The 17,532-nt window shown below is 36.9% G+C and overlaps 2 protein-coding genes across 2 annotated transcripts in view; both read left to right on the plus strand.

The window, feature by feature from the left end:
* LOC137022765 (uncharacterized) overlaps positions 1 to 4,539 on the plus strand; it is a 6,648-nt gene extending 2,109 nt beyond the window's left edge. Inside the window, exons 5-7 of the mRNA XM_067389211.1 lie at positions 1 to 25; positions 876 to 984; positions 1,077 to 4,539. The exon at positions 1 to 25 is cut by the window's left edge and continues 89 nt beyond it. Coding sequence (XP_067245312.1) covers positions 1 to 25; positions 876 to 984; positions 1,077 to 2,140 — 1,198 coding nt within the window. The 3' untranslated portion in view covers positions 2,141 to 4,539. The remainder of the gene's footprint in view (positions 26 to 875; positions 985 to 1,076) is intronic.
* An 800-nt stretch (positions 4,540 to 5,339) lies between these two features.
* On the plus strand, positions 5,340 to 12,588 carry tat (tyrosine aminotransferase). The gene is made up of 12 exons (XM_067390140.1): positions 5,340 to 5,411; positions 6,252 to 6,558; positions 6,930 to 7,034; positions 7,219 to 7,286; positions 7,428 to 7,586; positions 8,357 to 8,495; positions 8,599 to 8,651; positions 10,025 to 10,177; positions 10,257 to 10,385; positions 10,471 to 10,554; positions 11,559 to 11,657; positions 11,798 to 12,588. The coding sequence occupies exons 2-12, from the start codon at positions 6,288 to 6,290 to the stop codon at positions 11,936 to 11,938; spliced, it is 1,401 nt and encodes a 466-aa protein (XP_067246241.1). The 5' UTR covers positions 5,340 to 5,411; positions 6,252 to 6,287; the 3' UTR covers positions 11,939 to 12,588.
* The last annotated feature ends 4,944 nt before the right edge of the window (positions 12,589 to 17,532 follow it).

A 17,532-nucleotide genomic window follows, 5' to 3' on the forward strand; every position in this document is an offset into this window, starting at 1 on the left:
ACCACAGCCTACGTATATTGAACAGGTTAGTGTTTATGTATATTTGAATCTAAAGTGGCTGCATCTTCTATTTAGTTATTTTTAAGACAGGCTATTATTTTTCTAAAAATAATAGTGCACAAATTGTTGCTGAAAAGCTGATAAAACAAGTGAAAAAAAATCCAACCACAATATATTGCCTTATGCTGCGTTCACGTCACCTCGTATTTACCGGAATCTTGAGATGACAACACGTGACGTTATATTCGGAGCTGTTCACGTCCTTTTGGTCCTTGGACTGGGAATTATGCATTATGCATTTCCATGACACCACTATCAAGACCTAAATGAATCTACAGCGGCCACGTGTTCAGCTCTCAGAAAACTCCCAGCTTACAAGCTGTGATTACGAGCTCTACGAGGACGTGAACGCTTTTTACAAGCAAGAATCTCGTAACTACAGGAATTACAAGGCCGCGAGAACGCACCTCAAATATCAAGTCAGGATTCCTGTGGGTCCTTGAAAAGTCTTAAAATCATCCAAAAAAAAAAAAAGGTCATAAAGTGTCTTAAATATCTTAAATGTTATAACAATATTATCATTTTACAGGGTTCTTAACTTTGGGGGTGAAAAAACATTCTTTAAACCGACTTTATACTTTTAATGGGCAGCTGGAAGTAGTAAAGCATATGCATTTCAAAATTAGAGTCCCATGCTTTTCGGGCTTGTTCATAATTAAAAGTCCCACATTATGCATTGTGGGGTTTTATGTATATATATAGAATATAGACTGTACTAGTATCAGACCAATAATCTGTTTATTGTCTTTCTTTATACATTAATCTACATTATTATTGTATCTAATCGGTCCTCATTTGCATATGATTGTATCCAGGTATTGAAGCAGTCCCATCCATTTGGGAGGGGAGAGAAGATCCTGAAAAAATTACTTTCAAGGGATAGTGTGTCTCTAGCCACAGTTCTAAAGAGGCTCCTATATGGCGGTGAGAAATACGGTTTTGGCTCGGAAATTGTCACATAGGTTTTGAAATTTCAGAATTTTTTTATTTTTATTGGCATTTTCTCTATATTGCAGCTGTAACAACAAATCTGAGCCTTGACGACAGTATCACACCATCACTTTCAAACACTTGTGAGGAACCAAGGGACGATAGAGTTGTTAAACCGTCCCATGATACCCTCCATGTAATTTTGAGGCCATCTCAAAACAGATCAAAGGAGGATCAATTCTCACAAACCAGCACAAAAGAGCTCTTTAGTTCCCAGGGCTTGTGGCAGAATAGAAACACAGGAGCCATTTTACCTCAAGAGGAAATTTGCGATGATGGAGCGATTGTTACGTCCACGCAGTTGTCAGGTTCTGAAATAGATCAGATTGACTTAAGCCAATCTCTTCTAGTGGCGAAGGACCTGGTTGGGCGGCACAGAAAGGCAAAGACTCAATCTGAACCAGAACAGAAGGAAGGTGCGACTGGTTTTACAGAGCAGATGTGCTCCAGACATGGCAAAAAAATGAGAAGCATCCTTCAGGAATGTTCTGAAGAGCTTGATGGAGAAGCTGTCCAGGCAGAATGCACTCCCACATCAACCCAAAGCACTCCACCTCTTTTCCCACTCACTCCAGAACCTCAAGCATCTCCAAACCAGCCCTCATGCTCAAACCCTGATTCATCCTCTACAAACATTTCAATGTCCTACATCCAGCAGGTCAGTCTTTCACCAGTGTCCTCAAAGAAACCAGTTGCTCCTTCACCTTCAGTCCACCAACAGTCATCTTCATCACCTCAGTCCACAGCCTCAAAACAACTTGGCACCCCAAGAATCAATGCAGGACAGATTTTAGCTACTGTTGTCTTCACCGAACAAAACAGAACCAGTGAACACCATCTGAAACTGTCCTTAGAGAGTCAAAACTTCCTCATGCAGTCCAAGTGGCTTCAACCTCAAGTGTGCCTTAATAGACTGAGCAAGGAAGAGTGTGCCAGAGCCACAAATTCATATGTTTTAGAAGGAGAGCAAGCGGCTGAACATGATCAATACGTGTTATTTGATGTAAATGCACTGTATTCTGATTCATACTCTGATGATTCAGACTCAACGGACTCTGATGACCCTGATTACAAGCCTAAAGGAGACTAAAACAGAGGACACCAAAAAAAGTCCTAGCGAATGTGGTCTTTATCATGTTTTGCAGATGCATAGGTACTCAAACATCTGTTTTAGCAGGTACTCAAAATCTATTTTAGCAGTTTATGTTGAATGTTTGAAAAAACACGCACTGGGTTTGGGAAAAATGCAGCTTTTCCACCTTATTTTTACCTCATCAGTTTACCACATGGAGTTCTTGCTGTCCACACACCTTAGTTCATCCTCTTAGAATATTTTGATGTCCTACATCCAGCAGGTCAGTCTTTCTCCAGTGTCCTCAACAAAACCAGTTGCTCCTTCACCTTCAGTCCACCAACAGTCATCTTCATCACCTCAGTCCACAGCCTCAAAGCAACTTGGCACCCCAAGAATCAATGCAGGACAGATTTTAGCTAATGTTGTCCTCACCGAACCAAGCAGAACCAATGAACACAATCTGAAACTGTCCTTAGAGAGTCAAAGCTTCCTCATGCAGTCCAAGTGGCTTCAACCTCAAGTGTGCCTTAATAGACTGAGCAAGGAAGAGTGTGCCAGAGCCACAAATTCATACAGAACCCATGACATTTTAGAAGGAGAGCAAGCTCTGAACATGATCAATACGTGTTATTTTATGTAAATACACTGTATTCTGATTCATACTCAGAAGATTCAGACTCAACAGACTCTGATTACAAGCCTAAAGGAGACTAAAATAGAAGATACCAAAAAAAAGTCCTAGTGAATGTGGTCTTCATCATGTTTTGCAGATGCATAGGTACTCAAACTTCTCTTTTAGCAGGTACTCAAATTTTTTAGCAGTTTACGTTGAATGTTTAAAAACAAAACTTGCACTAGGTTTGGGGAAATATGCAGCATTTTCCTCTATTAAACATTATTGAACCTCTATTGAACTTTTAAATGTCCTACATCCTGCGGGTAAGTCTTTCACCAGTGTCCTCAAAGAAACCAGTTGCTCCTTCACATTCAGTCCTCTTTATCACCTCAATCCAAAGCTTTAAAGCACCCCATGAATAATATTTTAGCTAATGTTGTCTTCATCGAACCAAGCAGAACCAGTGATCACAATCTGAAAATGTCTTAAAGAGTCAAAGCTTCCTCATGCCGTCCAATTGACTTCAACCTCAAGTGTCCTTTAATAGGCTGAGCAAAAAAGAGTGCCAGAGCCACAAATTCATACAGAACCCATGACATTTTAGAAGGGGAACAAGAGACTGAACATCAACATGTCTTATTTGATGTAAATACTGTATTCTGATTCATACTCAGAAGAAGCAGATGCTGATAACCCTGATTTCAAGCCTAACAAAAACAGGAAATCAGAAAGAAAGTGCCAGTGAACATGGTCATGTTTGTCAGATGCATAGGTACTCAAACATCCCTTTTAGCAGTTTACATCAGATGAAGGTCAAAGTGCTATTGATGGTCAATGCCAAAATATTTATATCCTGTTGACTCCTGTATGTTTTTTTGCCATCAGTCATTGAAGGTTCTATGAAGTGAGCATAACTAAAACTACAAGGTTTCCAATGTGGAACTGTGGAACTTGTGTGCTGTTGGTTTAGTGACACTTTTATGGTGGGTCAGGGTTATCGCTGGGTCTCTGGATGGTGTGCTTTAGTGGATACATATTGACATGTTTTTTTTTTTTTTTGATTGACTTGGAAGGGTTGTGTAAGGACAAACATTTTGCATTATGAAGGGATTTTTTGACTAAGTTAAGTGCACCCTTAATTTGCCTACAATGTCACGGTTATGTTGACCCTACTTTGAGTTTAGATGGTACATCAGTGCAGATAAGTGTTTCAAGGTTAATCTTAGCCTCACTAAATCAGTGTTACTTGTGTACGTGTTGGTTTCTTAAATAGGTTGTCATGCCAAAAAAAAAAAACATGAAAGAGAGTTTAAAGTTCAAGGTTATTGCAGTGTAAAACTGTCCATTCTGACGTTTATTTACCTGCCTTGAGTGTAAACTTCACTTAATGTTGTTGCAATCTATTTTGTCGTTGCATCAGATAGCACACTCATACGTCTAATATCTGTAGGTGTTTTGGAAAATGATTGTTTAAGCTTGAAAGGGTTAAGTAAATCATCCAAGTGACAGCTTTTTCTTATTTATTTTTTAACTATACGACATTGTATTAAAGGGATAGTTCACCCAAAATGAAAGTTTTGTCATTATTTACCCATATGTAGTTCCAAAGCCTTTTGACTTTGTTTTCTTTATGTAAAACACGAACAGAAAATGTTCATGTCCTCGTTTTCCATGCAGTTATACTGAATTGGGATTGGAGCTTTCCAAATGAAAAGTTTTTTGAATGACTGGGGTTGATTGATCGAGCTTGCAAAGCCAGTTCATTGAAAAGATTCCAAACAAGTTGTTTTTTTCTTTTAACTAGATAACACATTAATAGAAACAAGACCTAAACAACACTGATGTGCTAAATGTTGATTTTGAGCATTTGCATGATGGTGGGGGATATTAAAAAACTTCACAAAGACCCCAAGCCTTTGATTTTTCCATATTTTGGATAGTTGGCAAAAGGCTTTGCACATAACAATCAGTTTAGCTACATAATAGCAGAATGGCCCAATAGTTGCAGTTTTGGCACCAATAAAACCACTCCAGCCCCCCCTAAAAATGTGGGCTTGACTTATGTAAGACAGATGTGGCGACCAGCCCCTTTCATTCTCATTACAGCTGCAGAGAATGCTCTCCAAAAGATGCTTGATAATATCTGAGAACATTATAGAGATTCTGAAATATACTATAGCTAGTGTTAACTATAGTTATTCTTTGTTTCTAACATTTATAATTGATATAAATGCGCCCAGGTGCGACAAATAAAACAATTAAAATAAAAATGATTAAGAGAAAATTAGGCAGTAATAGATCTGAAGGAAAAAAAAGCTATAAGCGCATTGCTCTAACTTTGTGTGTACCTGCAGGAGCGTTTGCGCTCCTCGCGCATTTACGCGTCATATCGCGTGCGTAGATCATGTGCATCACAGGCTCACCGCAGCTTCTAGAAAGAGGAGGAGGTTAACCCCCAAAACTATAGAATTTTAGACTTATGATGTAACGGGGGAGTTTTGGACTGCCCTCAGTCTCCACCAATGAAAATATGGGCAAGGTTCGACACCCATTTTGGGGGGTTCTATATAAATTCGGTCTATGAATCATTCTATGCACTTATTTACCTATTTACCTCATTCCCAGCCATTGGAGCGTGATTTTTATATATAAAAAAAACTGCTTAATCAGGTATTTATGTTACATTTTAAGTTCTGTAGGCCTAGGATTTTAAACTACCATATATATGCTAGACCGGGTTTTTATTTTTATTATTTATTTATTTTATTTGGTGTTAATTTAAATATTTTAAAAATATTTTAGGCTATAATTATTATAATTGTTTTTAATAATTTATAACTATTTTAAACAATAGAATGGACTTTCCATATTGCTTTCTTAAGTTTTAGATTTGTGCCACACCAGTGGTGAATATTAGACAATATAGGATATTAAAATTCTGTCATATATTAATCAAATTATTTAAAATAGTAGCCTATTTTGTCATATTAGCTATAATTTATTTTCCTTTTCTATTTTTCATATTTGCATTGTGGTGTTTGTCTTATTTCTGTAAATTTCTGTCAAAAACTAGAAAAGAAAAAGCGTTCTAAAAGCTTTTGTAATATATTTGTATGGTGTAAACCTAATAAAGTGTAAATAACTATTTAAGTGATTGCAGTAGACTACTTTTGCAAATATTGGCTATGATATTGATTCTAATGGAATGCTCTCATACTGTTGCTATGGTTACCTCCTCGTGCAATTTGCTCTTGTGCATCCATTTACCGAATTCTAATTTTTGTAGTGAAACACGGTTTGAAAACACCGTTAAATTGCACACTTGTGTAAATAAATAAATAATAGCTAATAATAAAAATATAAATAATAAATAAAATTAAACATTTTTGTTTTTACATCATTCTGAAACCCATAGGCTAAACGTAAAAATTATTTAGGCGTAAGTATTGGTTAACATATTTTAGGTTACTCTTTCAATGTCATTTTTTTTTTTTTTTTTTCATTCCTTAGACAAAATCGTTCTCAAAAGTGCATAGACCAAAGAAAATGTCTTTTGTGGTGAAAATGAACGGAGCACAGAACAATGGCATCCACAACAATGGTACGAACGGGAACTTCATGAACGGGAACGGTGTGCATCATGTGAGCGTGCGCACTCATGTGAGTGTTAACCCAGCCAAACTTAAGAGCAGCCGGCCGAGGTGGACCGTCAGACCCTCTGAGATGTCCAAGAAAACACTCAACCCCATCCGAGCCATAGTGGACGGGATGAAACTCACTCCCAACCCCGAGAAACCCATGATTGCTCTATCTATTGGTAAGTTATGAGTCAACTAATCTATTTATATACCAATAAATCCAAAATGGAGCCAATGTTTGAAACTTAGCTCTATATTCGGTTGGGATTTATTCTGTTACTTAGGGCCTAACATTTAAACCTTTTAACAATTTCTTGTCAATATTTAGTTAGGCTATATTTGTCAACTGAATGATAAGCCTATTTAGTTAGAGACAGAAACTGTCACATCGCTGTAAGGTGAGCCATTTTATGTACTGCGTATTATTTCACAATGCTTTTGGATTTCGTGGCTTTATATAATGTTTCATGTTTGTCTCATTTCATTTGCAAGATACTTTTTGCTAGAAAATTAAATGTAAATGTATGTTTTGGACCTGATTTTCCTTCAGGTGACCCTACTGTGTTTGGGAACTTGCCAACAGATGACACTGTTTTGCAGGCGATGAAGGAGGCCATAGACTCACACAAATACAATGGCTATGCTCCTTCAGTAGGTAAGTAGTAGGTTTACACATTCACTCTGCTTAATTCGATTTAATGTTGATTTATTTATTTATTAAAGTAGAGAAGTTAATTGCTGAATTTGATATACAACAATAAAACTTCATTCTGAAAGAAAGTGTATAATGCTTTGCGCTTCATGAAAAATAATCTCAGCATTTTGAATAACATTGCCAGGTTACCAAAAGAGCAGAGAAGCTGTTGCAAACTTCTACAGCTGTCCAGAAGCTCCACTGGAAGGCAAAGTGCGTCACATCCATCAATATTATTTTGTCATTAAGTACATTTTATGCCAAAGTACAGATATTTCATAGCTACAGGATGTTTATATAGTTTTCATATAATGCTTTTGTAAATGATCATGATTTTTTTGTATAAATCTGTAGGATGTTATCTTAGCCAGTGGCTGTAGCCAGGCTATAGAGTTGGCCATCAGCGTGTTGTGTAACCCAGGGGACAATATCTTAGTTCCACGTCCTGGATTCTCCCTCTATAAGACACTGGCGGTGTCTATGGGCATCCAAGTGAAGCACTATAATCTGCTGGTGAGTAAATCGCACAAAGTCCATCATCAGGTGAACATGTAATTTGAAAACAAGAATCAAATTGTAAGCAGAGGCTGTTTTTAGAAGGATTTTTCTGTCATCGCAACTTTAGGGAAAAATATGCAATTGCAGTATACAAACATGAGATGAGAGGGGGTGGGATAGGGCATAAACTACTATTGGACGGTTTGTGGAGTGGATGGGGAAAATTGCTGTGTCATTCCTATGGTGCACATCTGGGACCGATAAACAACCATATACGTCACACACACACTCATGCAAATAACACAGAAAGTTATAGCTCAATAATACCACTGTTGATTTAATGTATACATTATAGATAAATGATTATAATGTTTACTTTAATAATTAAGTTATAGGTCCTAACACAATTCAGGTATTCAGGTTTCTTTGTCAAGTCAACTCAGAGTATTAATGTGGTTCAGATAACATAATGTTAGAGTTTCTATTTATTAAACCAATCACCTTCATTGCATTTACTCAAATTTTTATTTTCAATAAACTCAAAATTTTAAGGCAACCAGGTAACTTAATTTTTAAAGTTAAACCACCAATAATTTTTTACAGTGTAGGAATACTTTTATCTTTACTTATAAAGCAACATAGGGTGCGTTTTTGATTAATTTAATATTCTTTAGTGCTTATATAATCCCTTTTATCCAGTTCTACAGTAATTTCTACAATACCTCTTGTCAATAGTCATGCCTATGAGTTTCTTTCTAACATCAGTTGATCTTTCGATCCTTTAGCCGGAGAAGTCTTGGGAGATTGATCTCCAGCACTTAGAGAGCTTGATTGATGACAAAACAGCCTGCCTGATTGTCAACAACCCATCCAATCCATGTGGCTCAGTGTTCTCCAAAGAACACCTGCATAAGATACTTTCTGGTGAATGCACTGATTTACTCTAATCAAACAACATATGAAGAATGTGTATCTCAAAAAATAAAAATTCCAGGATATTAACCAGCTAATATTCTGTGTGGACTAGTGGCGTCAAGAAACTGTATCCCTATCCTTGCTGATGAGATCTATGGAGACATGGTGAGCTCACGTTGAATACAGAAACACCTGCATGATGATTCACTTTCGTTCTTAGAACTCTTTATTTTCCAAGCTCTGTCCGCTTTCAAGCATCTTTTATGAGGTTCTCAATGGTTAATTAGACCACAGTTCTTCTCACAGTGGTCTTTTATGGAGTTCACTCTCTTGGCTCACCTATGACCCCTGTTAAATGACTTGTATGAGTCAACCATAGCAGCTTTTAGTACACTCCATTAAGAAACTTTAACATGCATGGAAACTTTATGCTGCACAAAAGCTTCTTTATAGTGAATAAAAGTTCTTCACACTAAGAAACAAATGTTTTTTTTCTAAGAACTATTTACTGAAAGGTTCTTTGGGGAACTGAAAATGGTTCTTCTATGGCATTACTGAGAAAATCCCCTTTTGGAGCCTTTATTTTTAGTGTACTGCAACTGTAGTGAACATCCTCTTGTTGGGTAGCGTGCATTTTCCTGGCTCAGCTCAGCCTCATCCAACAGTGGAGACCACATCAGCACTGGAGGGATTAGAGTTATGAGTGGTGAATGGATGCCTGACAGCATTTTTGGCTTTAGGTCATGAAGGACAGTAAAAATAGAGCTGGGGTTAACAGGTCCATAACTCTGGACAGTAGTGGCCAAGAGAGAACTTTTTGTAAAGTGGAAAATGATGCCTTTTCAGCTTAGAATTCAGAGTCATCACCTCAATGACTATGCATTTTTCATTACATGTGTTTGTGGTTAGAACATGCATGAAGATGACGTATTAGAGGCGGTGTAGAAGGTAGGGAGAGGAAGGGGCCCCTAGTTTCATTGCAGGTGGCATGTTGACTGGCTAGATGTGTTTTTGAGGTCCATCTGGTACAGTATTGAGCACCCCATGTGGCCTCACTGTCTGGACCTTGTTAAAAACAACAGCAACAAAACATACTTCTGCTTTCGAGCTTGTGAATCAGCGCCAACACCCCAAATTGCAGCATTTTAGCCAATGGGAGATGGGGCGGATCCATCTCCCAGACATAAAACGATAATCGTAATTAGAGCCAGGTGGACGACTGCAAAACAGCTACAAGGAAGGAAGGAACTCTCTCTCCCACTATACCCTTGTAACTTTCTCAAACCCCTTCCTAAAATTCCATGTTCTTGAATAGTAACAGCATGCAGAAATCAACTAAAAGACTAGCCTTACAATTGTCTACGACTCAAAAAGTAAAGAAATATAATGTGAAAGCGGGATCTGACAGACACCAAAGTTTTGATAGACTATATAAATCATTTCTTATTATATTATATTATATTATAAATGTTTTAAGAACAATATTGCTATTTACAATGTTGTAATGAGTTGGCTGAGATATATCTGTCATTCTGCAGGTTTTCCCTGGCTGTGATTTTCAGTCTTTGGCACCTCTCAGCATTGACGTGCCCATCCTGTCCTGTGGTGGTCTGGCCAAGCGCTGGTTGGTTCCTGGCTGGAGAATGGGCTGGATCCTCATCCATGATCGTAACGACATATTTGGAAGTGGAGTAAGTATTAGCCTCTCACCTGTAACAGATAATGAAACACACACACAAAATGTACCAATAATGCTTATTTTCACTCTAGATTCGAGAGGGTCTTGTAAAACTAAGCCAACGCATTTTAGGACCCTGTACTGTGGTTCAGGGAGCATTAGAGAGCATTTTGAATGACACAACACCAGAGTTCTACCAAAGCACCATCACCTTCCTCAAGGTAAGAGGAGTAGAGTTTCAGAGAGAAAAGCTAGATTCAGCATCTGACATTGACAATAACATACTTTTTTTATGATTCTCTTCAGTCAAACTCTGAGATATGTTTCTCAGAGTTGTCAACTGTTCCTGGGCTGAATCCAGTGATGCCATCAGGTGCCATGTACATTATGGTGAGTATAATTTCCTGCGATATATATGATATTGCTTGAAGATAAGAGTAGATTTAAAAAAAAGAAGTGTCATTATTTACTATACTTAAATTAAAGGGATAAGTTAAAATTCAAAAGTTAAAATTCTGTCATCATTTACTCAACTTTATTCTTCTCCAGCTTGAAATTAACAGAAAAAAAACACTGACACACACACGAAAAATGTAATTAAAGTCCTAATGAAACAAGTAGCAACATCTGGGTGAAAAAGATTATCAAAGATTATTGCAGGGTTGCCAGGTTTTCACAACAAAACTCACCCAATTGCTACTCAAAACTAGCCCAATTGCGTTCCTGGGGGTAAAATCCACGTTTTTGGTGGGGTTCCCCTGGAAAAATTTACGTCCAGGGGCTAAATATCAAAACCCCAGACTTGGCAACACTGATGCATCGGTTGTTGATTGGATGGAGGCATATCTGAATGCAAGAAAGAGGCGGGGTTTAAGCAGACTAAATGATTGGAGAAGTCTGGCAGGTCAAAACAAATAATAATAATTTAAAAAAAATAAATAAACATATGCATGGATGAATCATTCACAATAAGATTAATAACATGCATTTAGAAAATGAAATATGAATTTTTATTTCATGTAGACTTTGTACCCTCAGTGAGTTAAACTTGTTGGCCGGGTCGGTTTGATTCATAAATGAATCATTCAGACTGGTGTGGTGAACTGGATCGACAGATTCGATTAAAGGTTCAGACTTAAGATATTGATTCATTTTTTTTTTACTTATACTTCAATGGTGCTTTTTGAAACAACATGCATGTGAGTAGGCCTAAATAATGTCCGAATTTTCATTTTTTGGGTTAACTATCCCTTTAAATGGCCTGATAGACACTTCATCATACTTGGCACATTTTCTCATCAGGACGTCCATATTAAGAAGTGAGCATGTTTGCAAAGAGTGCAAAGTTGCAAGTCAGCAGAGATTACATGTATTTAATGCTGGCTCATCCTCAGGTGGGGATCGAGATGGAACACTTCCCAGAATTCCAAAATGATGTGGAGTTCACTGAACGACTGGTCACTGAGCAATCTGTGTTCTGTTTGCCCGCTACGGTGAATTATTCATCTCCCTATCTTACCTTATTCTGTTAGAGTGCATTTTCACTTTATCGTCTGACCTATTATTTGTCACAAAGCTTGGTTCCATGCTTTTTGTATCTCTATTATGACACCCATGTTGTTTCTCTCGGTAGGCATTTGAATATCCAAACTTCTTCCGAATTGTAGTAACAGTCCCAGAGGAGATGATGATTGAGGCGTGTATTCGGATCAGAGAATTCTGCGCACGTCACTACCGACCTCGGAGCCAAGACAGCCACGAACTGGACCAGTGAAAAAAACAGATGGATAAGAAAGGTCAAAAGACTAAAGAATAAGAATAGTGGTGTCCAAATCTGCAAAATGAATGAAAGTGTTAAAAGAGAGGACAAATTTATGTGCATTACATGTGACAATTTAAATATTTTCTTTTTTCAAGAAACTCAAAGTTCTATGCAAGCAACATATTTATATATATTTTTATATATGTGCTAGTATTATATAGGGAAGGGGTGGGAGGGTAGGTGCTTTGGGGGTTATTGTATGAATATTTTTCCATCATTATAAAATATTGTAGTCTCTTTTCTTACACTGTAACAGACATTGTGATTTGGGAAGCCTTGTGACCAAACCATATAGTCATTTTGTGTGTAACCTGCATGATGTGAAGTATTTATCCTATATGTGATGTTTTATGTGATGATGGAATAGAACATTTTGTAGTGCATCTGTTTAATTTGCATGCTCAACTGCTCTGAGAGTCAAAATAACATGTATGGCACACATATAACAATGTTCTTTAGATTTTTGTTTTCAATTGTTACACCTCAAAAATTATTTAAATAAAATTGTATCTCATGAGTTCTTTAAGGAGCAACATTTTTAATGTCTTATTGCTGTAAACCTATTATTATTATTATTATTATTAAAGGCACTTTATGTAAATTTTTTGGTTAAAATACAAAATAGCTTTGTTTGTGCTTCGGCTCTGCTGACTGTAAGAATAACTATTGTTATTATACTGCTCATAAAACATTTACTAGACTTAAGAAATATAACCAGTTTAGACTAAATGATTAGAAAATTCCAGCAGATCAAAAAATAAATAAATAAATAATGAAACATGCATGGATGAATCATTGACAAAAAGATCAATAACATGCATTTAGAAAACAAAATTGGGTGAATTTTTATTTCATGCCGACTGTAAACTTTGTGCCTGAATAAAGTCAGTGAGTTAAACTTGTTGGCCGGGTCGGTTTGATTCATAAACGAATGAATCATTCAGACTGGTTTTGTGAACTGGATCGACAGATTCAATTAAAAGATGAGACTTAAAATATTTAAATATTTTCGCCATTTTTAGGGCCCGAGCACCGATGGTTTGAGGACCCTATTGGAATTAGTCAATTATTCTTCTCCGCATTTTTGAGGGCCTAAACATGTTCGAAAACTCATGAAACTTTGCACACGCGTCGGAATTAGGTGTGACAAAATGGCTCGATAGCGCCACCTACAAAATTTCAATTAAGTGCCCTTCGCACTACGTTTCACGTACAGGTATGAAATTTGGTAGACACATGTAACAGCCCAATACCTACAAAAAAGTCCTTGGTGCAAAATCTGAAAACCCAACAGGAAGTGAGATATTTTGAATTTTCTCAGCAAAATCTTTGCAGTTTTTGCCATTTCTAGACATTGTACTTAAACTCCTCCTAGAGATTTTATGAGATAAACATCATATTTGGCAAGTCTAATCTAAAGGTCTTTGCCACGTTAAATTGCGAAGATCTTGAGTTTTCGCTGAAGTGCATGTCTGTTGCGGCCTGACAGTGCGATGTTTTGCCTTGAAACAGGAAGTTGTTGTAACTCGGGCATACAATGTCCAATCTGCCCGAAACTTCACATGTGTGATAAAAGTTCTGGCCTAAAGACATTTAAATGCCAATATTCAGTTAGTCATAGCACCACCTGCTGGCAACAGGAAATGGCATGCTTTGCACTGTAATTCACTCCCAGAAACATTTAAATTTGCCATGAAGTACAAAACATGCTAGAAACATGTTAAATCGTGCAACACTTAACTAAGTGTTAATGTATGTGATTAACGCCACGAAACAGGAAGTTGTTGTAACTCAGGCATACAATGTCCAATCTGCTGCAAACTTCACGTTTGATAATAGTCCTGGCCTGAAGACATCTACATGGCAATATTCAGTTATAGTCAAAGCGCCACCTGTTGGCAGCAGGAAGTGTGGCACTTTGAAATGACTTTGGCATAATTCTCCTGTATTCTCCTGTATTTACTCGCTTACACTGTTCGCTGTTTTCATAAGGCCACCGTGAGGGCCCTTTCATCGCTGCTTGCAGCTTTAATTTTACTTATACTTCAATGGTGCTTTTTGAAATGACTAGCTGAAGATGTTACTGTACCCATAACACACGGCACGTCCTTAGCACAATTACAGCACAGAGCTACAACCATAATGAAATGATCCATCACAATATTAAACATTATTGATCTGACTGTACTGACGCTGTTGTATGAGAACTGAACAGAGCTGGATGTTGACATCACTGTTTTCTGCAGAACTATTTTATAGATTAAATGAACTAATTTAATTGAATCAACTCTGAACTGACTTCAGCTGAACAACAGCTAAATGCATCATTTTTCTGTTATCACTGTAAAGCTGCTTTGAAACAATCAGTATTGTATAAAACGCTATATAAATAAAGGTGACTTGACTAGATAATGCTTTACAATGAACTCTGTTATAAAGCTACATGGCAATTTATCTGTTCAATAAAATACCTTACTCATCTGTTGAGTAATAAAAACGCCATCTCCGTGGGTCGCTTTTACATCATTTCAAATCCCTCAGTCCTGGCCTTCCACGTAATGCCAAGCCAATGTTGATTCTCATTTTATTACAAGCTCTCTCACATTCTCTTTGTGCCAGCAGACTCCTCTGTTCTGCAATTTTTTTTTACGGGTGATTCACTGGCATTTTGAGAATTAGCGTGCTCCATGGAAACTTTTATTGCTCATTAATGCAATATGTAAGCAATTTTATCACGAAAATCATCTTGTCATCCCTGTTTTGTTTATTGGGGAAGCATATCTTTAATAATATTTCAGTATTATTGATTACTCAGATTTGATTGTAGATGAAAGCTTTATTTTGTTTTTAGATTCTGTTGAGCATTTTATTTTTTTTTTGTGCCTTAAAGTTTGGTTTTGGTCCTTTTTATCAAAGCACTTTATGCAAACAGCAACTGTTCTGTCAAATTGAAAACGGACTCATCCAGATTTAATTTGCAACATGGAATCAGACAATGTTGCCCAATTTCACCATATTTATTTGTATTAGCTGGAAAATCTTAGGGCAAGCTCTGTGCAGGGCATTAATATTGCAGAGAGGCAGATCATACCAGGCGAATCTCAACATAACACTGACTGTTACGTAACAGTCGGGATCATTAATATGTACGCCCCCAATATTTGCATATGCCAGCCCATGTTCAAGGGCAGCCAGTATTAACATCTGGATGTGCACAGCTGAACGGCAGACTAGGTAAGCAAGCAAGAACAATAGTGAAAAATGGCAGATGGAGCGATAATAACTGACATGATCCATGATAACATGATATTTTTAGTGATATTTGTAAATTGTCTTTCTTAATGTTTTGTTAGCATGTTGTTAATGTACTGTTAAATGTGGTTAAAGTTACCATCGTTTCTTACTGTATTCACAGAGACAAGAGAGCCGTCGCTATTTTCATTATTAAACACTTGCAGTCTGTATAATTCAAAAAACATAATTCATAAAACAGTGTAGCATTAGCCGTTAGCCATGGATCACAGCCACAAATTCATTCAGAATCAAATGTAAACATCCAAATAAATACAATACTCACATAATCCGACGCATGTATGCATGACAAACACTTTGTAAAGATCCATTTTGAGGGTTATATTAGCAGTGTAAACTTTGTTTGCACGCCATTTAAAGGGGCCGCAACATGAATCGGCGCATTTCTAATTATGCCCCAAAATAGGCAGATAAAAAAATGAATTAAAAAAAATCTATGGGGTATTTTGAGCTGAAACTTCACAGACACATTCAGGGGACACCTTAGACTTGTATTACATCTTGTAAAAAAACGTTCGATGGCACCTTTAAATATTAATAAATGTGAGTTTTTTCAATAAAAAACTGGGATTTGACAAACGTAGATGGCATTCCAGTGAAAGATATTTGGCACAACAAATATTTGCTGTACACAAATAAATAAATTTACTTTGATAAATACTAGGAGTTTTTGTCACATTATAAAATCCCAGTCACAGCAAGGAATATGCTATTGTTTTTGGAGCCATCCCTTCTGGGATTGTTATGTTTACAAAGGGATTTAATAATCAGTTTTCTCAGATTCTGCCACATCTCAATGTGTTTGAAACATTTGTTGGTAAATCATCCCGTACCATAAAGTCAAATAACAGGAGTGCTCATGTTGTTTCAGCATGAGGTTGTCTTTTGTCCTAATGCCATCTTTTATTGAAACGTATGAAAACTTGTACACTGTAAACCCTAATAAGTTGAGACTACTCAAATGATTTGAGGAAAGTGATTCCCTCAGTTCAATTGAGTAATGGGGAAATTGACAACTCATTTTAATTGAGTTGACCTAATGTGGTCTTTTCATTGAATTAACTTAAATGTACAAATACCTTAAAAGGCAAATATGTAACATTAACTGGGATAGAGTGTGGGCTTTGCCTCAGAATTTTGTTATGTACAATAAAATAAAAGAAGTGTCTTATAAAATGATACATCTGTGTTATCCTAAAAAATTGTTTTTTAACAGGTTTATTTCTAATGACTTTGATGTAAATAGCTCCTTCTGTGGTCTCCAAATTGAAGATTTGTCTAATCTGTTTTAGTATTGTGAGTTTACTAAGAATCTCTGCAAAAAACAGTATTTTGTGTGTATAATTCCTGATAGGCTAACCATAGTGAATCAGGGTGAGACAAAAACACATTTTGAAAGAAGTATTGACTCATTATTTGAATTTTGTTACTTCTGAACTAAAAAAAAGTTACATAGTGTACCTTTAAAAATGACTATACAAATAGATGTGAAGAGGTAGATTTTACAGCTCCTCACTGCTGTACACGAGATCCAGGGGACGAGGTTAGATCCAGATCCAGGGGGCAGGGACGGGTAGTTTTGTGTAGGGTATGTTTGGTGTAGGCAATAAGTACTGTGATAGACATGACCAATAAAATCTTAAGAATCGGGACTATTATCTATTGTGGGACTAGGCAGATTTAAAATGCTTTTGTGTGTCAGTGTGCTGCCCTCGAGTGTTTGATGCATGAATTGCAGAATACAAAGCAAAGCATTGCTCTCTGTTTATGGGACAGGGATAGCTGCAAGTCGGAGTAATGGGTGTGACGAAAAGTGAATTGCTATAACAGAAACGAACCACTAACCCTACCCCACACCCTGACAGACAGCTTTCACGACCAATGATAAAGACCTTTATCCACGCCCCAACCTTTTGTCATGCCCATTACTCCAACCTGCAGATACCCACACTTATTTTTTATACCTTTCTATACCTTGTTAAATTGTAATTAAAGGTGAAAGATGAAAACTTAATTTATTTTTGACATTTTAATTGATCTCTATTGGTTTTGAGGATACTTCCTAATTTACACACACAAACACACATCTCGAGGAAGTAACACAGGGTCACATGAGCTCTAAAGGTCACCTTCACAATTGTGCCAATAGCCTGAGGTTTCAGGAAACATATGTACAGGAACAATAGTGGTAAATTATTTGCACCCACATGCACATATACACACTGACACACTCC

This window comes from Chanodichthys erythropterus, chromosome 7 (genome assembly GCF_024489055.1).
Source record: "Chanodichthys erythropterus isolate Z2021 chromosome 7, ASM2448905v1, whole genome shotgun sequence".
NCBI classification, from domain to species: domain Eukaryota; kingdom Metazoa; phylum Chordata; class Actinopteri; order Cypriniformes; family Xenocyprididae; genus Chanodichthys; species Chanodichthys erythropterus.

Bases quoted from the DNA above. Each gene is read 5' to 3' on its own strand.
- tat (XM_067390140.1), top strand. From the start codon at position 6,288: ATGTCTTTTGTGGTGAAAATGAACGGAGCACAGAACAATGGCATCCAC. The intron at 7,287-7,427 runs GTGCGTCACATC...ATAAATCTGTAG, and splicing joins AAGCTCCACTGGAAGGCAAA to GATGTTATCTTAGCCAGTGG. The intron at 10,178-10,256 runs GTAAGTATTAGC...TTTTCACTCTAG, and splicing joins ACGACATATTTGGAAGTGGA to ATTCGAGAGGGTCTTGTAAA.